At 43.6% G+C, this 22,578-nt stretch overlaps 1 protein-coding gene and 1 long non-coding RNA gene across 2 annotated transcripts in view; both read right to left on the reverse strand.

The window, feature by feature from the left end:
- Positions 1–1,562: 1,562 nt before the first annotated feature.
- On the reverse strand, positions 1,563–2,386 carry LOC310743537. Its single transcript, XR_014539077.1, has 2 exons — positions 2,246–2,386; positions 1,563–1,976 (listed from the first exon to the last, which is right to left on the reverse strand). It is a non-coding gene; the product is annotated as an uncharacterized lncRNA (long non-coding RNA).
- A 3,316-nt stretch (positions 2,387–5,702) lies between these two features.
- Positions 5,703–22,578, reverse strand: part of SREBF2 (sterol regulatory element binding transcription factor 2) — a 35,951-nt gene continuing 19,075 nt past the window's right edge. Inside the window, exons 8-19 of the mRNA XM_083573762.1 lie at positions 21,798–21,990; positions 20,767–20,948; positions 19,725–19,998; positions 18,751–18,920; positions 18,368–18,536; positions 17,735–17,855; positions 16,687–16,796; positions 14,763–14,895; positions 13,721–13,889; positions 10,811–10,996; positions 9,961–10,072; positions 5,703–9,265 (exon numbers count right to left, since the gene is read on the reverse strand). Of these exons, the coding sequence (XP_083429888.1) occupies positions 9,045–9,265; positions 9,961–10,072; positions 10,811–10,996; positions 13,721–13,889; positions 14,763–14,895; positions 16,687–16,796; positions 17,735–17,855; positions 18,368–18,536; positions 18,751–18,920; positions 19,725–19,998; positions 20,767–20,948; positions 21,798–21,990 (2,040 nt within the window). The 3' untranslated portion in view covers positions 5,703–9,044. The remainder of the gene's footprint in view (positions 9,266–9,960; positions 10,073–10,810; positions 10,997–13,720; positions 13,890–14,762; positions 14,896–16,686; positions 16,797–17,734; positions 17,856–18,367; positions 18,537–18,750; positions 18,921–19,724; positions 19,999–20,766; positions 20,949–21,797; positions 21,991–22,578) is intronic.

A 22,578-nucleotide genomic window follows, 5' to 3' on the forward strand; every position in this document is an offset into this window, starting at 1 on the left:
GAGACAGCTAAAGTATTTAAGAGGATAGGACCTGAGCCAATGGATTCAAATGGCAAGAAAGGAGTTTCTGACTAAACATTAGGAAGAACTTTCTGACAGTAAGAGCTGTTCTAAAGTGGAACTGGCTCCCTCAGAAGGTGGTGGACTCTTCTTCACTGGTTTTTAAAAAGAGGTTGGATGGTCATCTGCCAGGGATCCTTTAGCTGTGATTCCTGCAGTGCAAGGGTTGGATTAAATGACCCCTGGGACCCTTTCCAACTCTACAGTTCTATGATTTCCCTCTGGACCTTTCACAGGAGATTGTATCCAGTCAAGTAATTGCACGTGTTGCTTCTTTCCACTGTCACCAGGTGAGATAATTTTTTTTTACCCTGGTTGTCTCTCACCAAACAGCCTAAAATGCCCTCAAGGACACTTCAAAGCATTGTGGAACTAGACTGAAGCATGAAGTGGTGAAAAGAATTGAGACTACAAAGCGTTATGAATTTAGATTAAGAGTTTACTAAGTTTTTGTTTTTTTTAATGTTCGTACTTAGGAAAAAGATTTAACATAGGAACAGCATACACAGCTTGCCTCCCACTTGGAGCAGAAGACCAAATAAACAAAGGATTAAATACAAATCTACTTTTCCTATCTTGATATAGGCCCTAAGATTACAAAATTGTGTGATAGTCATGCATACAGCCTCCAGGCTGACTATATGTTATTTATTCTTCCATTCTCAGATGCCACCTTGATCTAACTCTCAAAGCATGTCACTGGCAGATACAGCCTAGAGCTACATTAATTCCTGCCTATCCCAATCCACGAAACCTCAAAAAAGTACTGCACCTTCTTCCCAACAGCAAAGCACTACATTCTCAATGATTATTTTCCTTCCAATTGGATCTCTGGACAGTTTAGGCTTAACAAGTTAACCTCTTAATCCTCAAATGAAGATTTTGTATTATTGTACAATACAACAGAGCAGTTCATTTCCTTTACACACCTTAAAAGTCTAACGTCTTTATGTCTTTGCTTTCCTGGATTAGCCTCCTCCCCTCACACTTCAGTTGTGTCAGGAATTGGCCAGATTTATTTTAGATAGATAGGCACATCTGTTCTATAAAATTTTGCTTTTGTTTCATTTGGGCTTGAGAAATCTGAAGTGAATTCTAGTACCAGGAAAGCAAATGCCACAATAAACTGTTCCATCTTTAAGATGAAGAATGCTTCATTGTTTTGGACTGCAGCAAACAAAGATGGCTGCCATTCTGGAAATATGGTTGGCACCTTTATTGGGTTCCTGCTATAACAACTGTGTTCAGGCATAAATTTATTAGGCTGGGGATTATGCAGGTGAAAGAGGTGTAGGCCTGATGAGAACATGGAATGCACATACCTAAGGAACCCCAAGTGCATTTGGTCTGTACTTTTTTGTCGTTTGTTAAATAATAAAATTTCCTAGGAGATCTCATTGTCTGGACATAAGTGTGTCTGAGGACCTATGTGTTCATGAAGCCTCTCCTTAGAATTCAACCTCACGGGAATTGGCATTTTCATTTTTGATAGATAGGCACATAAAACTTCACTTTTATTCAAATCTGGGCTATGGAAATTTATATAATAAAACACCAGGTGTCCCAACATGAATGGAGCTTGGCAAAATGCCGTTCTTGGCATATACAAAACACGCTGTATTTCGTTCCTCACATTTCAAGCTCTTTTGAGGCTCCTTTCATAGAACTCTCTTTGAAGGCACATCGTAATACGATTCACATCACCCAACAAGAGGTGAAGGACACACAATGACCTACAAATAAATATGTATGCTTTAGCAGATTCCAAAACTCTTTGTCCACATTATCCTGGCAAGACCTAGAACAGCACTGCAGGGAAGACCAGTGCAAATGGTGAGGGAATGTCATCTATTGAGGCTTCAATGGGGATATTCAGTGACCAAGTGGACAGCCATCCCTGTTCAGTGAAAGGCGAACTGTAAGTACAAATATTTAAAAATAAAATAAATATGAGTTGGCAACAGGTCACAATCACATTAATTCTTATTTCATCTTGTTTATTGTTAGTCACCATGGATGGCAAACTCTTATGATATGAAAGGCAAGCTGTAAGTTCCAAATAAATAACATTATTTGCCACTAAATCACATGTGCTTCTACCTATCCAGTTTCGCAACTGAATGCATTAGCTTTTCACCTATAGCATAGATTGCTACCCACTCCCTTTCACCCATTTCCCCCTTACCAGGAGTTAAGTTTATTTGAAAATGATTCCGCAATGCAGTCTTCAGATGGAACCAGATGAGTTTCAAAAGAGGGTACCACCCCGAACCAAGGCACTGGTGAAGCAAAATATGTGAAATGCTGCCAGCAGCATCAACTGGATGATACTAGGCGTGCTCACCAACTGAGAGGTCTCATTTTGGGGTTCTCCTTTGATAGCCTGGACCATTTGTCAGCTTCTTCGAAAGGCAGGTCTGTTCTGTGGTGACTTGTAATAAATGGAGCACACACAGCTAGAAGGCATCTTGATCCATTTTAATCACTCTTGCCAGCAAGCTCTTTACAGACTGTTGGGCAAATAGTTGGGGAGATGGTAGCCAAGGGGGGGGGGGAACGACTTCAGCCAGTTTAATATTAACTCGAGTTGTCCCTTCCCCGCTTATACAGTCTTCCTGTTCAAGATGGAAGTAAAATGTTGCGTCAGCCTAGGGATCGCTCAAGGACATAGGATGTTCTGTGCAAGGAAAACTTGAGGTGTAGTGCCCATCAAGAAAAGTGATCCCTGCTAACCTGCCCCCTGCAAACTGTCTATTGTGTCCTCTCCCGGGATTCCCCAGCAGTGCTTCAGAAACAAAAAAGAGGGGTTGCCTCCACTAGCTGAGTATAACTGACTGAGTTCTGATCTCAGTAGCAGAGTACAGTGGTACCTCTGGTTATGTACTTAATTCGTTCTGGAGGTCTGTTCTTAACCTGAAACTGTTCTTAACCTGAAGCACCACTTTAGCTAATGGGGCCTCCCACTGCTGCTGCGCCACTGTCACACAATTTCTGTTCTCACCCTGAAGCAAAGTTCTTAACCCGAGGTACTATTTCTGGGTTAGCAGAGTCTGCAACCTGAAGCGTATGTAACCTGAAGCGTATGTAACCCGAGGTACCACTGTACATGTTTTTCATGCAGAAGGTTCCATGTTCAATCCCTGGCTTGTCCACATTGGGAACAATCCCATCAGAAACCCTGCCCAGAAGAGCAATCATGAGCCCAAAGAACCTGACCGTCACATCCACACCACTTAAGCGAATGGCTTCCCCCACAGAATCCTGGGAGGTGTAGTTTACTCCTCAGAGCCACACTTCTCTCAGCACCCTTAACAAGCTACAGTTCCCAGGATTCTTTCAGGGAAACGGTGTGCTTTAAATGTAGGGTGTGGCTCTCCAATGACACTCTCATGAATTTATCTAAACCCTCTTTAAAACCATCCAAGTTGGAAGACACCACTGGATCTTCTTTCCCTCATGAGATGTACAGCTTCGGCCCCTTGTTCGTAGAATCATAGAATTGTAGAGTCGGAAGTTGATACCCATAGTTTAAGTAGGCATTGTGGGAAACCACCTTTTGTCTTTCCTGAATCTCCCAGTATTCAGTGCTTTATTGGATTCTGGCATGATGTTATGAGACGGACCACCCTACACTTTCCCCACATCATACGTAATTTTATACACCGTGGCTGGAAGGTTCACTCACACGCCTCACACAGAGGTTTCCAGTGCCTGGCAGGGGCAGCAGTGTCTGCCTTCTGCTGCTAGGGCAAATGTGGAAAACGTCCTGCCACATTTGTGAAAAGAGAATTTATTGGACCCAGCTTACAGCTGGAGCTAAGGAAAGTGAAAGCAATTTGGCTTGAGAAAATAGTGGCTTCTTAACAAATTTTCAATCAGAGTCCCGAAGACATATTGTAGCAAGTTCCTCGTATCTTTTAATCTAGTACTGCCAGGCACTGCCCAGATAAGTCAGATGTACTGACACATCACTCCATTGGCACAGCTCTGATCTTCATTTCCTTGCTCACACACACACACACACACACACACACACACTTAGCATCAGTAGCAGCAGAGGTTGCCTTAAAGGCAATATCAGTTCCTTGTTCCACTTTGTTCCTCAGAAGTGCTCCCTTTGTTGCCACTTTCCGAGACTCGAAAGGAGCAAAACGATTCCTGCCTTCACATAAAACACTGGCACCATGAGAAGAGAAAATAGGAAGACTGCTACTGCCCAGAGCACAATGGCCTCATTTTAAAATCTTACGTTGGAAATCCCACAGGATTAATCTTTAATAGCTGAACTGAAAAAGGTCTGCCAAACAGTGTGAGTCTCTGCCAACCTGCCTTTGCTTTTAGGGAGGTGTGTGGAAAGGTAGGAAAAAAAGAGAGGTGGAGAGGCAGGACAGTTCAAAGTGTATTTCACTCCAGAACCTTTTGTGGAGAACACACATATCCTGGGTATGTCTTTGTGTTTTCATTAATCTATCCAAAGAACATATTGAGGGATGAGAAAAATGTGTGTGTGTGTGTGTGTGTGTGTGTGTGTGTGTGTGTGTGTGTGTAGGGGGGGGAATAGAAGAGAGTATGAGGAGATGGAAGAAAATGAAAAATAGAAACTGCAGCCAGGGTTGTGATCTGTGCAGAAATGCCAGCCTGCACAAAGTAGAGTTCTATATTCCATACAGGAGGATTTTCAGACTACAAATTAGTGGCACATATTCAAATTGAGGTGTTATGAAAACCCAACCGACCTACCTCCAAGAACTCCAGTATGAGAATGCTGAAATGAGGGTCAGCAGAGTTGTTAGAATTACTCTTTTACTAAGTTACTTCTGCCCTCTGCTGGACAATAGAGAAATAAAAGGCCAAACAGCCTGTCCCTGCTGTTAAGTGCAGAAATTTGGGCTCGCCTGTTGATTTGTCTCTTCAGCGATGTTGGGGTGCAACAGGCTCTTATGACAGGGAGCCACCTACCTCCTGGACATGTCGTAGAAGGGCACCAAGAGGAGAAAAGGCTTCTTCTTAGCTTCCAGGCTATATTCAGCAAGCCCAGGGGTAGCCCCAAATTCCACTATCCATGTCAAGAACACTAGAGCTTGGTCTCAAACACAATAAACAGAAATATGAGCCAGCAATGAGAAAGCTAAAGTAATAAGAAAGATTTACGGAACTCAAGTCTATCTAGAGATGTGGAACCTAGGCCTTCAAACGTTGTTCGACTGTGGATTCTCCCTAAAAGAGGTATGTTATCAATTACATGCACCCTTCCTCATAGTTCTTTCAAACCTGTGGCATATGTATCATCAGTGTAGGTTTTCTGTTCAAAGTCCTTCAGATTGCTGGGAAGATTGGCAAATAAATCCTAATGCTTAACAACTTGCTCTGATCTGTTCTGTGCTCCTCGTGAATTACTCTAGCTTATATTTATGGACATTGTGTGACAGAGGAAACACTGGTGATTTAACCTTAACAAAACCTAATCAATTCAGTTAGGCCACTGAACACTGCAGCATTCTGACAATCCTATTTAGCCACTACCATTATCAGTTTTTATTATTGTACTACCACTTTGCAGGAGAATGTTTTAAACATTTTTCATACACCCCCACCCAACAAAATGTACTCTTCTTAATGAAGCTTCTTTCAAGTATCAGACATTGCGTACAATTTGATTTTTATTAGACAAGTCGCGCAATGAACCCCAGGAGAGGGTCACAATCAGGACATATACCAGAAACGCTCACCCACTCACATCATTGCCAGCTACGTTTTCTTATAGCAAAGAATCCTTATTCCTAATTTCATTGGGATAAATACACTTTTCACATCATATATAAAAGCACAAAAAGTTACATTATATACACAAAAATAATATAGAGATAGCCTGGGTGACAACAAACCCATAAATAAATGAGGTGTCTTCTTTAAAAAAATGGTTGAAGTACATGGAAAGACAGGGCGATTCCCTTGTGGAGGTCCCATCTACACAAGCATAATTCCACAAGCTGGCAGTACCACCCTCAATGCCTCTTCCTGCTGTACAACATGAGGCTTTTACCCTCGACTGCAATGCCCATTCTCAGCCGTAGTATTCTCTCCTGCTTGACAGTATAAATGGCTTTCACAGCCTCAAATCCATAGAACTGTGAGATGTACACAGTGTCAATAGGAGATGACATCAACTAATCCAGACACTTCAAAACTTAACTGCGCAGAATTATTTGCTATGAGAGCTTCTAGATGGGAAAGGTTTCTTTCTAAGCGTCGGGCATCCTAAATCACTTTGCTGAACACTCACAATTCACGCAGGTCCTTGTGTTAATCCCAGATGGATGGCTGCTAACTCCAAGCAGACTGAAAAAATCTGTGTGAGTGGCAGAACAACTGTGGAAGGAAACCAGCAATGGTAGCACCAAACACCCCAGGCATCCTGCTAGAATGTACCTTTTCGTTGAGGTAGTCTGTTACCTTTTCTGTTTTGTCGCTACCATCACTGGGAAAACGGCTGTCAGGAAGCACCCTTAAGAGAACAGGATGGTCCTCAGCTTCTAGCCTGCCCATTTAAACAACTGCCCATGGATCTGCAGTGCTGAATCCAAGGCACGAGTTTAGACTATGGTTGCTACCCATGTTTGTAGGATAAGCAACCAAGATGATCCATGTGATGTGAGATATGGAACTAAATGCCCTACACCCCACCCCTACGAACTAGTCCTGGCAAAGCAACTTCCAAGGTTCACTTTCACTGTGTATTTTGATACCTTTCGCAAGTGCAACCTTTCAAACACATCCACTTACGTATACCAACGGGAAATTTGGAATGTTCATGAAATTACACCTCTTATTAGTTCCAATATATTCAGGAAGATTGAGAATTGGTCTTCAAAATAACCAAAGTTAGCCAACGCTTTATTGTGGGATCATCTTTTGGTTTACTCTATGGAAAGTTTTAAAAATTTGATATCAATGTGATATGCATCTCTTATCTGTGCGATTCAGACCACGTTCCTTTAATTAAGTAATTGCTTCAGTGTTTGGAAAGCCCCTCCCCCAGGATTTCATGTGTTTTGGGACACACACAGCTTCATTTGAATTGAAAATTGTCAGTGAGAGGCTTAAGGTGGAAATTCTTTTCTTTTTTTAATGGAGGGTCTCAGTTCTGCAGCAGTGTTCAGCTGTTACGCATGGAAGGCACACTAGCTGCAAGGACCACTGCAATGTACAGTTGTGTGGGCCTCCCCAGAGAATTATGTGCCCCCAAATTCATTTGTTTGGTGCTTGTGTGTTTGATTTGGACAGATTTGGAAGATGAAATAATAGAGGCTAAGCAAGAACAGAGATGGTGCATAGGCAACGGGAGAAGGCAAAAGTGATCTGTGAGACTCTGAGCTCTATGAAATATAAAATTTCTTTTCTTAGAACCTATTCTTCCAACAAGGAGGCCTAGTTGCAACCACTCCTCTTTCTCCAAGTTCTAGAACTACATCTACACTACATATGTAAACCATTTTATAAACCTGTTTGACCATCAAAGCTTCTCCAAAGGAGACAGCTGTTGGTAGTGTGGACAAGTCCTAAGACTGTTATCCTAAACATACTCATATAGATGCAGCTACCAAAGAAATCAAACATCAGAAAAAAGGATTCCTAGGGTTGTATCCAACGTAGCGCAAAGTTAAAGTCACTTAGCGGTAAACTTGTTGCACTGGCAGAACACTTTTGTGCAAAAAAGCACAAATGCATTGCCTAAAATTGTTGCACAACAAGCTTCGGCTAGCACAACTGTTGCACTGGATTTCTTTGTGGCCCAAACCTTTAAGCTCTGCTCTCGCACTAGCGGACAGAGAACAATGAATTCAGCCCCTAGTTTTCTTTTTTTGTTAAGGTAAAACTCAATGCTGACTTTAAGCGTGTGATTCAAAAAATGCACTTAGACTTACGGTGTCTCTTTATTTACAAAAGCAACAGTAGGAGTGCTGATCAGGAGGGGTTTTTAACCTTTCCTCTCTGTGCTATTTTTCCTGCTGAAAATCTTCCCCAAGCTGTAGTTTGTCTTGGGGTCCCCCCCCAAAAAAAAAACCCAGCAGCAACAAACTTCTAAGAGTAATGCTCAGCCCCCTCCCTGTGATCCTAATCCAGATTTTGGGGAGGAGTGGGGGTCCTGCAGGTATTTTTTTTTTTAAAAATGAGCATAAACAAAGAGCAGTGGTTTGTCTATGCATGCTTTTTGAATCACAAGCTTAAATCCGCTTCTGGTTCACCACTAAGTCTATCCTTGTCCCCTCTTTTAGGACATGGAAATACAACTCCAAAGTTAACGACAGTATGGCTCCATCAGCTGCCAGGAGGCAGATACATGAGTAAGAGGTGGAAGGGAGGACACAGAAGACAGAAGAGAAACCTAGATGTTGTCCATAGTGCTTATAAAGCCATAAAATGCTATAAAACCCCAAATTGCATTAAAAACTGTGGTGCCCTTCCTTAGGAGAACCTCCAAAGGCTCTCAGAGAATGCAGAATCTATAGAAAAGCTTCTATGCAACCCACTGAGGACCAAGGAGCCAGATCTCCTCTCTGGGTCTGCCAAAAGCATATGGCACCTGATGTGCAGATGAAGGGCCACCGCAGATGCCAGGAAAAGGGCTGAGGGCAGCTCTTCTTACTTTCTAGAAAACCCCTCCTCAAAAGATAGATTATTTTGTAAAGAGGTGGGGGGCCAACCTTTCTGAACCCACCCTTCTTCCTCACTATTGCAAATTCTTCTGTCAGTGTGCGAAAACGCGAACACTCTCTAGCTCCAGTGTGGGCACCCTTTGTACTAGAAGGCATATACTAGCAACAAAAGCTGGTTTACAAGAAGACCCTACCCTGGCTAGCGTATCACAACTTTCATGGTCCTAACCTGGAACAGTATTCAAAAAGGGAGGAGGAGGAAGAAGAAGAGGGTAGGAAGGGGCAAGAATCCCGTTCAATGAGCGACGAGGCTGCAATCCTCCACGGTTAGGAAGCCGCAATTGCTGTGCCGCCACTCAGCTTCACAATCATCTGCTGACAATCATTGCAGGAACGCTTGTCTCCAACTTTCTCCAGTGTGCGGGCTGCTTCCGCCAGCAGGACGGCTCGCTGGCCCGGGGACGACAGGAAGGAGAGGGGAAGGTGGCGGCAGGCTAAGAGAATTGCTGTAGCTCTCTCTCTCTGCCCAGGAAGGGCGTCCAGTTCACCTAGATATGGGGGAAAAGAGGCATCACAAGGAATGCCACGCTTGTGGGGGCAATAAGTGCACCACGGGAGTCAATTTGTTTAAGACTACACTGGGGTGAGCAAAAGATTGCTTCGCAATGGGTGCTACCCAACAGAGTGCAAGAAGCAGTCAACCAACTCCCACAGAAACTCTAGGCAGTAATTTATTCTAGAGGCTCGGATACCCCAAGCTGAGACCTGGCCAGCAGCCCAGACTTAGCAGCCTTGTCCTGGTAACAGAGATGACACTTGCACAGGTGGGCGAGGCCCACCCTCTCCCTGACAGGCCTTTCTTTTGCTCAAATTAGCAGCCTCAGATGTCAGCTAGCGAACATCTTTGTGCCACCGCTTCTTAAAACATTTTAAACACTCTGGCTTGAATCCTACAATTTATGAACAAAAAGCAGCTCACTGAAGGGGGGAAAATGTTTCCCCTCTCCCCTCGATTTTGGGCAATTCCTCATCACAGCAAAACCACATTTGCCACCGTTTCAGGTTAATTAGGGTTCCAAAGGTCTCTAGAACTGCACACCAGGGAACTAAACTAACTGTGGCATTTGTCGCATACGGTTTGGCATCGCTTGTGAGTATTTTATAGATAGATAGTGCAGGGCGGGATGGTGGTGACCCAGTTCAGGGCAGAGAGGGATAAGAAAGGGCACAAGAGCTTCCTGACCTTGCTTGGTACTCTGGGGTGTCCGACGCCTGAGACTGTGCTCCAGCAGCTGATGAGTGCGTGTGGGACTGGCCCCTGCCATCAAACGCACGGTGGCCTCATGCAGGAACACCTGGAAGGAGGGGAAAAGCAGAAGACAATGGGTAGCGTCTACATTTTAGCAACCTTCCATCACCTTGTGGTGCTGTAGATTTGGGCATGCGCCTTTATCAGATAATCTTGCACCTTCTGGTGCTAATCCTCTCAGCCACTTTTCCTTCCCTAACTCCTTTCTGCTGAGCAAGAGTGTACAGGGAATGTGCCCTTTAAAAGAGGGGCATGCTACCCGACTATTTCTGACCAGCAGTGGTCCACACTCTACCACAGAACCACAGACCCATTCAGTGACAGGAGTATCAAGACCAAGCCTGCCAGGCTTAATCCCCAGTTCAAATCTCACAGCCACCATAAAAGCTACCTGGCATTAGGCAACCCCGTATTCTCTCATCCTCACAGCCCACATGGGTGACATGTGGATAATAGGAATGGCAAACATCACAGGGCTGTTTTAAGGATTATTGAGATAATTTACATAGAGTTTAGAACATTCAGGAAGTGTCACATTAGTTTAAATCCAGGGGAAACCGCAACACACACACACACCCAATGAATGCTACTTAAGGGCAAAGCCTACAACAGTAAGGACGTATCCAGCAAGAAGCCACCACTGCAAACACACTTCTGGAAATTCAAAGCAAAACCAGTCCTGGCCAAGTTCGTGGACCATTTGCCCCTTTGGCTTATAACAGCATGCAGGAACTCAAGGGACAGGTCATCATCTCCTCACTCATTACAAGTGGCAGGATCTTACCTTTCGATAAGCAGGTCTGAAACTATGGGCCAGTTTTCTCAGGCTGCCGAGGTCACGCTGGAATCCTGTCAGCTCAGAAGCAGAAGCATGGTAGGCCTCTCCCAAGGCCTGGCTGGAGTTCATCTGTTTCTGCCACAGAGTGGTGCGGAGGGACAGCAGTAGGTCGCAAGCTAGCAGCTGGATCATCTGCAAGGAGACAGACCCATTCAGTGACAGGAGTATCAAGACATTCCAGCATCATCAGCTGGATGCAGCAGCCTTCAGAGGGACAAAAGCTTCTCACACGTATCTAAAAATACTAGCAAAATGATACATAGTGTTTTTATCTTAAAGATGAGATGGTATCAACTGACAGCTCTCTGGCCAAATTCCCTTTCTTCTCAAAAAGTGATCCAGCATGAGCATTCTGAATTTTTTGTTGTCCAAATATTATCATCAAAGGACATGACCACAAGATAACATGGAGGAAGCAACCAGGTTATCCAAAGGTAGCCAATGTGGTACCCTTCAGATGTTGTTAGACCACAATTCCCATCATACTTGACCAAGAGCAATGCTGCTGAGGCTGATGGGAGCAGTGGTCCAATAACATGTGGAAGGTAAAGGGCTGGCTACCCCTGAAGTATCCTGTGCCCCTTTGTAGGCCAAAATCAGCACCTATAACTGTGTTCTGAAAACATGTCAACACAAAATCAGGGTGCAGTGGGCTCCCAGCACAAATCATTGTTCGCACAGCATCCATCACAGTGAATATTCAAAGAACTACCTAACAAAAATTGGTTAACCGTACAAATGCTTTATTTGTTTTTTGTTTCCTGTGTGTTTTATGTGAATTCTACCTACCACCAAAAGATGAAAGATTAAGCGAAATGAAGAAATACTGAGACCACCACACTGTTTTAATGTGGAACTGAAGATCCACTGACAGAAGACTGTCCAAAAGATGGGCAGTGGGGGTGTACATTCATTTTTATTTTAGCCACCATGACTGATATGATCTCTGGCCTTAGGACCTTTCGGAGAGTGGTGACAGATGAATGAGCCTAAGGCTCAAACGACTTCTGGGAGACAATTAGTACCTTATTCAGCTATCTCCCACAGCCCTGCCACCATCTATGGACTCAGAGAACGTGTCCCCTGCAATATTCCCATCTCTCTAGCCTTGCAGGAATCACAAGATAGAAAAATCATGACTTTGCCTTGACTGGACTTAACTTAACTGCTTAACCTGACCTTGCACACTAACAATTTGCCTGCCACGACCAGATGCTACCTGCTTTTCCTGCAAATCTCAACGCTCCTGTGGAACAGGACGAACAGTGGGATTCTAAGAAAGTGTCCTTGAAAATGTGTCCCAAAGGTTCCAACAATTAGCCAGAAGTAAAATGAAGCAGTATGATCTTGAGAAGGTACCCTTGGGATAAAAAAACTGCAAAACAAATCAACATCTTCTACAGAATAGTATTTTGGTACGCCCTCCGGTGGCAAAAAAAGTATCTTTAATATCAGTTCGAACTGCATTTTGAAGGACTCATTTTGGTTCATTCAAAAATACCTAAAGAAAATAGAAGTGTTGTTTTTACCGGGTTTTCAAAACAAGCTTTATTGCAGAGACTTTGGGAGGAGGCCAGGGAGCTCCTAGTCCTTCTGGGCTGCTGCTTTCCTCATTGTTTCCAGGGTACTGTTCAGTTCCTCCTGCTTCTTCTTGGCTTGGATGAAGTCCCCACCCTTTTCTTGTTGACCTGCACAGCTCATTTGTCTTTGGAGATCTTGAACAGCACCATCACACATATCTTTTTGGAGACGAGGCAGCATGCCTCCTGGATCGTGTCTTACACAAACTTGGTGTGCTTGGTCAGGTGTCCATGGCATTGGCATGACTTTGCCCCATTCTTAGTCACCTTGTGGCCCTTGTTCAGGCGAAGGGCCACTGGGCAGCAGATTGCCATGGCTGCCACAGCTGCTGCTTCATCTAGGCCATGCCCAAAAAATAAATCAGCTAAGTAAAATAGAGGTCACGATGGGCACTTCATTTGCCTTTTCACTGCCACATATACCTTTTCTCGGCCTTTTCAACCCATGTGCTCCACTTTCATCTCTCATGCTTTCTTTCTGCTTGCAGTACAATGCAGTCTGGATTGTACAGATGGCCTCTTGGCCCCTTCCAATTCAGATGTAAAGTTCCTAGGAAGTTTCTACCACATCACTTAAATCACTGAATCGGAAAGAACAGCATTCAATCCAGGCAAGCTGAGGAGATTCCCACCTGCAGAGGAGAAATGGGTGCACCTCTGTGCTGCACTGCGGAAACATTGCACGAGTACTGCCAGAACATGCAATGCAACTACAATGCACTACAGCTGCCACCCAGCAGTGATGAACAGCTCCGATTCTTGTACAGTGCCAAAAGTTGGAAAGCCCCAGCTTCTCATAGAAACGAGGAAATGAAGGTGAAGCTGACACCCTGATACAAGGACTTCACACTGTTCTTGCCCACAGGAGACTAGACATGTAGTGCCTTCTGTGGGAACAATTCACCCAGGAGGCATAATTAAAAGCAACAGGGACAGGACCAAACAAGAGCTCAGCCTGCTAATTCTGGCAGTGCACTGGAAGCCAACACACTGGAAACAAATGCACTCCTCAAGCACTACTGTGGGAAAGGGAACACTGCAGCTCTAGTCAACACACACAAAAGGGCAAGAGGAGAGGGAACGTTCTCTGTCTCTCCAATCATGAAGAAAAAAATGTTAGCTGCTGCTTCTTCAGCTCCAGGATATTTGACCTCAGAGCCACATGGAATGATGACTAAACATTTGCCCACAAGCCTTGGCTCAGGAAAGGATGGAGAAGGCGGCTGTAAATGTACAGCCAGTTGCAAATGATTGTGATGAGGATGACGATACTTACGTTATTGAGACCCGTGCTTGAGACCCCACTGCTCATGTTGAGGCTATTCCAAAGGTGAGTGCTGGCTCTTTCACAGTGGCCAAAGGAGCTCTGCTGCCCATCTGCCTTGCTTGACAAGGAGGCATTCATGGCTTTGCACACATGAAAGACAGCTTTCACAAGGGCATTCCTAGAAAGGAGGGAAGAGAGAAGAGAAAGATCCCAAGCCAGGAACAAGGTCAGTGCCTTTAAGGTATTGTGGTCGTGGACCAACCACCTCCATAAGCTCCATAAGCCTCTCACTTACTAAGTTGCCATAATAAATAATAATAATGTTATTAAATTTCTATACCACTCATCATAACATAATATCAAACAAAAACAACCTCCCCAACACACACAGTTTAAAAGGCCATAGATTGCTTAGATTAGCCAAGGGGCCTAGGAGAAGAGGAATGATTTTGTCTGGCACCTAAAGGTGTATAATGAAGGTGCCAGGTGAGCCTCTCTGGGGAAAGCATTCCACAAACAGGGAGCCAACACAGAAAAGGCTCATCCTCATGTTGCCCCTTCTCTGGACTTCTTGAGGCGGCACATGAAGAAAGGCCTCACCAGCAGAATGGGAATCCTCAACACCACCTCTAAGACCAGATCTGTCAGCTCAGGCAGAAAGACTGCTGGGCAGTGAGGTGGGCAGTAAACCAGCAGAATATCTAATCTGTTCTGATTCCCAATGCCAGGAACACACACTCCAGATCCTCCACCCAACTGGACAGAGAGCCTGAAGGGAGAGAGAGAAAGAATCTCTCTATAGACCAGAGCAACTCCCCCTCTCCGACCCTCAAGTCTGGCCTGATGCTGCACTGAGTACCCAGATGGCCACAGCTGGATGAGACCAATTCCACCCTGCATCTAACACTTAGAAGAGTCTTTGCATCCACAACCCCAGTGCCTGATAGCTGGTATTTTCAGTTAATACAATCTCAAAATACTGCAGCTTAGTTTGGAAACTATTTAAAGTGACAAAAGGCAATTGTGAGAGTAATGCAAAAAGGCCACACACTCCATCATCTCCAAACATTTAGGAATTCGCTCCACGTTGGTAAACTGGGATCTCACGGCTGCATCATCACCCCTGAGCCAGCTGATTGTCATTGTGATTGCGGATGACCACCACCTGCACACCACATCAGGGCCTAGGTATGCAGAGACAAAATAACAATAAATATGAGACACTCTCACCAATGCAAATCCCAACAGGTTTTGTTTTAATGGCTTCAGGAGACGGGAATCTTTTCCCTACCCACTGTTTCCTTACATCAAGATCCTTCCCCCTGTAAACCTACGAAAGTGCATTCAAACACACTGAAATCCTTGCTCCTGGGAAGGGGAGCCAGCCATGGGAGGAAGGCAATTTGGAGTAAGAAAATGGTAGGCAGGGAAAAGTCACACCCACACCCCCCCCCACTTCTCTGTTCTAAATTTCCATCTTGGATCTGCTTTTCATTTTGAAGAATGGAATTGGGTCCCAGTTACACATATTTATGTGTAATGAAAATGAACTTACCAAGAACTAGAATAGTGTGAGGTTGCTTGCTGGTAGGAGGAGCCTTACAAGAAGGACAATGCTGAAAAGGTCAGTTTCCAGCAAGACCTGCTCAGATCTCATTTGAAATGCCCAGGGCCTGATTTGGGAAAGCGGGCAAGGACAAGGGGTTACCAGCATGATACCATCACAGTAATGCTTCTGGGTGAGCCCTTCCTTGAAGTAAACCTGCCCAGGGTCCCAAAAGACTTCCAGATTGTGATGTTGAACTCGTACAAGAGCAGGTCACCAGGATAAATTGTGGGAGAGAGAGCCAAAATGGACATTTAGGGCAGGCAAGGTGTGCTAGGCTTGGGACGAGAAAAATGATTCAACTCCCTTTTTTGCTGAAGTCAGGGCACATTAGTGAATGCCATCCTGCAGAGTAGGGTACCATCCACCTGCTGCTGCTGCCACTGACACACAGGCTGGTACAAAGCCAAGCATCTTGCCAGACACTCCCCCCTTCATCTTACTGCTTCAGCAGAAGGGAACAACAGCAGCAACCAGAGACAAGCAGCTCGGTACCACCCTGCCAACATATGCATCTCATTTAAAAATGCTTCTGCCTTGGGAATGGAGTCACTAACCAGAATTTACAAGACTCATTAATCTCTTGGCTGAGTTACCAGCTCTCAGTGTGTTCCCCAAAACCATTAAGTGGTCAAAAGTATTTACTTTCAGATCTCAGCTGAGAAGGCCGTAAGTACTGCAGAAAAAAATTAGATCTACATAATTACTGAACTCTCCTCTAGAGGTCTCCACTCAGCTGCTGATCAAATCTCACCATGATCAATGTAGAATACTATCACTGACATGTGACTGGACACTTGCTTGTCTTAAAAAGCAGAAACTGCACTACATCTAAAAGAGATTTATCATGGGATATCAGGAAAATTCTACCTGCTCAATGTTATATTTCTTTGAATCAGCAGTGTCTTCCTCATATATGAGGAATGGTTGAGGGAACTGGCTATGTTTAGACTAAGATGAGATAGGATAGCCATATTAAAATATTTAAAGAGCTGTCACATGGAAGATTGAAGATATGGTCATTCCATATCAAGGGGTCCAATTTTTTACCTCATGCCATCCAATTTTCTTAATATTTTGTACACTTGTTGAATTATCAAAACTAAGTTTAAATCTAAAATTTATCTCACCCCAGGTTTTTTTAGTTATAAGAGTTTGAAATTTCAAAAAAAATGACAATTTTAGCCTTTATGGATTTAAGAAAAATATCAATGACTTAAGATACACTTTTGATCAACTGGGCAACATTAATTAATGTTGCAGCTGAATCAAGTTTAGAACACTAACTCAGCAGCAAATGCTTGCAGATCTCCAGCATGAAACTGAGAAATATGGGACACTGAGCAACCTGGGCATCCTTCACACTTACCCAGTGCAGACCTCAACACAGAATTTCCAGTGAAAGGTGGTGTTCCAATTCCCAAAGAGTCCACAAAAGAATTGAGTAACTTCAGGTATTCCAAAGCATTAGAGAATTCACTACAAGCACAAGCAGAAATCAGACTTTTACCAGTAAAGACAATGCAACACATTTCTACAGTGCATCAGTTTAATGTGTGCAACTTAGTATACTTAGTAAGGTAAGGTAAAGGACTTCTGGACAGGCATGTCCAGTCAAAGGTGACTATAGGGTTGCAGTGCCCATCTAGCTTGCAGGCCAAAGGAGCCAGCGTTTGTCTACACACAGCTTTCCAGGTCATGTTGCCAGTGTGACTAAACCGCTTCTGGTGCAACAAAACACTGTGACAGAAACCAGAGCGCACAAAAACACCATTTACCTTCTACGTTTATCAACTTACACTGGCGTGCTTTCAAACTGCTAGGTTGGCAGGAGCTGGGACAGAGCAACAGAAGCTCACCCCGTCGTGGGGATTCAAACCCCCAACCTTCTGATCAGCAAAGCTCAAGAGACACAGCTATTCTTAGTAAGAGTGCCTGGTTACCAGCTCTCTCCTTGCTCTGCAAATTGCTATTATTCAAGTTCTGTTGGGGAACTTTCTTTTATCATGGAACTCTCAACAATCCAGCAGCATACTAAGCACTTCTCTGTGCTTCTGTCTCCAAAACAGAAATAAGTTACTGATGAACCTTGTTGAGCTTGAGTGTTGTCCTTAAAACTGCATGCTCCACCTGAACTAATCCATTATCTGCAATTCAGTTACAAATTGCTAGGAGAAACTGCCCTTTGCCACATAGGCAATAGGTGTGGCAGATGAATTTGATTCAAGTGTCTGCATTATGTCCGGAATTTTATTCTGTTGGCCCTGCCACATTGCTCCTAACCAAATAGATGAAATCTGTGCTGCTACCCTTCATCCCACCTGTTCAGCTACAGGAACGGACAGAGCAGGCAGTCAGAATCGGCTACTCGACCTGAGAAAAAATGCCAGTAGGGTAGGGACAGAACTGCAGCTTACCAGGGCTCTTCATCATCATGTCCTGCAGCCCCCTTTGGAACCTGAGGTTTCACAAGGGATTCAACAGCTCTCTCCAGGAGGTTCTCACAGAATGCCTGGTGCACCTGTGCAATGGGATCAGCTGTATATGAAAAAACAATCAGCTTTATTTCCTTTTCTCAATAAGTTACAAAAGATTCAGGGCTGCTTCCCTAGTAATACGCAGGTATCCCTCAAAAATAATCAGGTGCAAACCCTTGCCATGTTATGCAAGATTTGAAATATTGTACTAGGACCTGGGATCAAAACCCCACTTGGGCATGAAGCTCACTGGGCGACCTTAGGCCGGTCACCAACTCTCAGCTTAACAAACCTCACAGGGTTGCTGTGAGAATACCACATTGAGCTGACTGGCATATAAATGAAATAATAAATAAAAATCTGTTTGGGCAGAGAAAGTCTTTGCAGAAAGAACTCCACCATTTGGGAAACTGTCCATTTGATTGCTCAGTCAATGTTCCACAATTTCTTACAGCACCAAAAGCTTTCAAGCAAGAATTGACTAGAGAGAGTGAGCATACACATGCATAATGCTGTCCCATAACTTGGATGGCAGACTTAGGGCAATGCATTCATAAGCCTGCTGGGTCTCACCTGGGTTCCTCTGAGTGCAATATAGACTCTCCTTGGCAGCTGTTTTCACTGTCCAGTTCCTCTCCACAAAAAACTTTTGCCCCAGTGGGTGACACAACCAACGCAAAGAGTCAGGGATGGCACTGCGCTCAGAACTACACAAGCTCTGGGCTTGACTTAAGAAATAACTCTGGTAAGAAAGAAAAAGTGTCATGGTAAGATATGGTGCTGAAGGAAAGCTATGCATGCTTCTGACTCAAGGATAGTAATTCTATGTAAAGTTAATTATACAGATCAACTTAAAAGCCACTTCCATTCACATGCAAAACCGTAGTCAGTTGAAATATGCCACAATACATACTTGTTCTAAATTCTGACGGGAGGCTTGAAAGAGATTTACTCACCGCCAGGAAGCCCAGCTTGCCACCACAGCGGGTCTTCAAGCCAACTGCAGCAGTCAGGTGAATTTCTGCCAGTGTGCTTGGTGAAATCTTCTCTTCTGCACATTCAGCCAGATTCACAGCACACAGAGCCATGTGCAATCCTGAGTAGGCAGAGCTGGATGGTAGCTTACCTACATCAGAAACCAGAGGACAAAGAGTCATCTCCTTTAAAATAATTTACAGAGGGGCAGCCAAGATAGACTCTTGCACCAAAGACAGTCATGCAGAAGCTCAAATACGGCTGTATGAAGGGGTATTTCCTTGGAATATTTTCTTCCTGAATCTTCTAACATTCAGCATCACTGGACAAATTAATTATGTCACAAGATTTTGTGGGCTGCCGTCTAGTTCACCCGATGCATCGAGTACTATCCTGAGTTGAAGGTACATATATACATCACTTTTTTAAACTCATGCCATGTGAGACTTTTCCTGTACAATTCCTCACATGGTTTGATCTGGGAAAGCCCTTTGAGCTACTGAGATTCTGTTACATTCAAACCTTAAAACGCAGTAATGTCCTGCCTTGCAAAGCCTTCGTTTATATCTATCTACAATCTTATCTTTATAAGATTGTAAATAGATATAAACCAAGACTTTATAAGACTGTAACTTTGGGAATCAACCAAACAAATCTCAAGCTATGTATATCACGCTCTTTCATACAGGCCAAATAGAAGACCATCCTTCATTTCACTACCTGAATCATCTCAGCTGGTTATACTATTGATTTTCAGGTAAGAATAAATCTAACAAGACACACACACCCCAAAGAAGAGTACGGCACTACTTGTATCATCAAGCTAGAATGAAGCACTCTCTGCAGACTTAGGTTTTTTAAATGTTCTATTGAACACAGACAAAGTACATAGATAAGTCTAGGTCATCACACTAGACACTCACAGAAGCGGCCACCTTCTCCCTTTTCCACTTACCTGTGATATGGAGCTGATGGAGCTTATGATAGGCTAGAGCTGCATCACGCGCACTAGTTTTGGCTTCATCCTCAAAACCTGCAGGGGCTTCTGTTGCTCGTCTCTGCCGAGATGTCCTCTTTAGCAACCAACGCACCAACCCCAACTTTTGGAGACTGTAGCGGATAACGTTCCAGGACAGGCCGCAGGCCAAGTCTAAACGAGAGGCAGGCAGTGCTCGGCCCAGGGCAGACAGACAAGTCTGTAAGTTTGATGCAGCAGCAGTAAAATCTTCCTGCAGGCATAGAACAAAAACAGAAAAGCTGAAGGTGCAGCAAAGACGTGTGAGAGTCCAGTGACTTCAGAGACTCTCGGAGATGGCATGTGGAAACTTGCACAATCAAGCATAATCACATTTAGCCTAGCCTTGAAAGATGCAGCATCTTTGACCCTAAGGCTGCATTTTTGGTCTCTTCTATTTATCTCCACTTAAATCTATTTCTACATTTATTTATGTAATACTGCTTGATGAGAAAATCTCTAAGTGGTTTACGAAAAAGCAGTTTTACCAACCAACAGTAGTTTTCAAACTGCCTTTTTTCTCTATCTTATTCAAATATGCTAACAGTATATAAAGAAAGATTGAAATAGTAACTGATGTTCTGAAATACTTTTATTGGAGATATTACCTTAAACCTTCAGGCATATTAAGCAAATCTGTGACAATCTGGCCACTTTTACAATTAGATTCAGTTGCAAAATTCAAATTTACCCCAGGCCCATGGCAAAAACAAAGATTGCTTTACACAGCTAAAGCTGAGGGTGGCAATTCAAAAATATTTTATTGGGACTTTCTGAAAGGAGAAAAGTGGAGAACTAAAGAGCTCCAGAGTCCTTTACCATACAAGTGTTTCAGAAGAAGGACAAATGCTTGCAATCCCAAGTGCACAAGCCTCTCTGGAGAGTTGATCTGCAATTTGAGGTGCTGCCTGTTCAGTACTGCTCCAGAAGACAAACTGGGAAAGAAACAAAATTTGTTTTCTGAAGCAGGAACTTGACCTACCTTAGCTAAATCCAGGTCTGCTTGCTTCCGATGCCGCCAGAAAGTAACCGATGACCGGGAGTGCAGTCGAGTCACTGGCTCTCCATGTACTAGGAGTTTTATGAACACACTCAGGACAATAACACCGTTCACAAGCCACAGGATCAGAGTGGGCATCATCCAGCCAAACCAGCCACCAGAGCCTACAGGGAAAGATGTCAGAAGAGAGATGAAGGGGGGCCAGAGGGGAGACAGATGAGGTAACATCTTAAAATAACAAGACTGGGATGAATTTTAATTATGTAAAAAAGCTGTGCACATAAGGAGGTGGGGGCTCAGGCAATTTGGCTCTGAGTCCCAAATAAACTGCACTGCTAAAGTTGGGATTACAGATTTGTGTGTGTGTTACATATATATAATATGTTCAAAAAATGCAACACAATCTGTATTGGCTCTACAAATGCTGAATTTTACTCAAATAGATAAAAATTATTTCACAGTGTAGCTAGACTGTGATTCTTGTAAGAATCCCATTTAATAACCCCCATGTCCTGCAGAAGTGCTATGAGGATGGGGTTTTAAAATGACCTAGTAAAACTCAGAACAGAGGAAGGCTGCAACCCTATACAAGTTTTCTTAGGAGTGAGTTTCCCTGAACACAATGCAGCTTACTTCTCAGTAAACATGCAAAGGAGTGCCCTGCACAATTCTTTAGAGAATATCCTAACAAGGGTCAAATCATTACTTTAATATACAGTGCTGGGGTTTCTCAGTATCCAACCAATGGAGTGGCCAGTGTTGATATATGAATGAATGGTGTAAATGTTTTGATGTAAGCAACCTCGAGTATGGTTTAACTATGGAAAGGGGACATACAAATAAATAACATCCTTTAATTAAAAAAAAATTAAAGCAAATAAATAGCACCCCTTTTCCCCAGTGTCACTACTACTGTCTGTAGTATACTACTGTATATGTAATCCTTAAAGAACTCCAAACACCAAACAAGCAGCATGGAGAAGTATACTGAAAGACTGGATTTCTGACAGTACCTGAGTTTATTGACAGAATACTCCTCCCTGAGCCATGATGTACAGAACCATCAGAGTCAGCTGTCCTTTGGCCCTCTAGGAGGGATGTTAGAGGGTTGAAGGAGAGACAGAGGAACGTAAGAGCACAAAGCAGCATCCGTGAGCGGTCAACCATTCCAAGAGCGGCAGCTGGAGAGTCAGGTTCATCTTTAACCTAGACCATAGTGGTAGAGGATGATTTGTTAGAGAGCAAGAGAACTGTGAAACAGTGAAGATAATTAATTGTTCCCGGCCTACTGAGAATGTATAAGAATTGACTGATGTTCACAATTTATCACAGCATTTCAAACATGGCTATAAGAACAATCTCCGCTATCATGCCTCAACATGTTTCTGAGTGTGCTGAATCAGAAGTAGAGCTAGTGTTATTGTTGCAGCCAATCAATTTATATCTATATATTGTGCACAACATTTCTTCTTCCTATTCTCACTCCTGTTAAGAGGCAAGAGAAGAAGGGGAGACAGCAGAGTTACATCAACCTTTTTATTAAAAGGTCTGTGAGACGAAATATTGTATTATTAGGCTTTGGGTACAGGACTTCACACAATGACAGCCTAAACTAGCCAGGGATGATAATGTCATGGAACTGATTAACCTTTGTATTCCGAGTCACATCTTCCTCTAGAACCATAGTTCATTACAGCCTTTAATGCCAAACACATGATCTCCAGCTCAACCAGCACACATCACCCATGTCTACAAGTAGCATGCAACCCTTATGCACGCTTCCCTCTGTAGAAT

Source organism: Podarcis filfolensis, assembly GCF_964270895.1.
Source record: "Podarcis filfolensis genome assembly, chromosome: 10".
NCBI classification, from domain to species: domain Eukaryota; kingdom Metazoa; phylum Chordata; class Lepidosauria; order Squamata; family Lacertidae; genus Podarcis; species Podarcis filfolensis.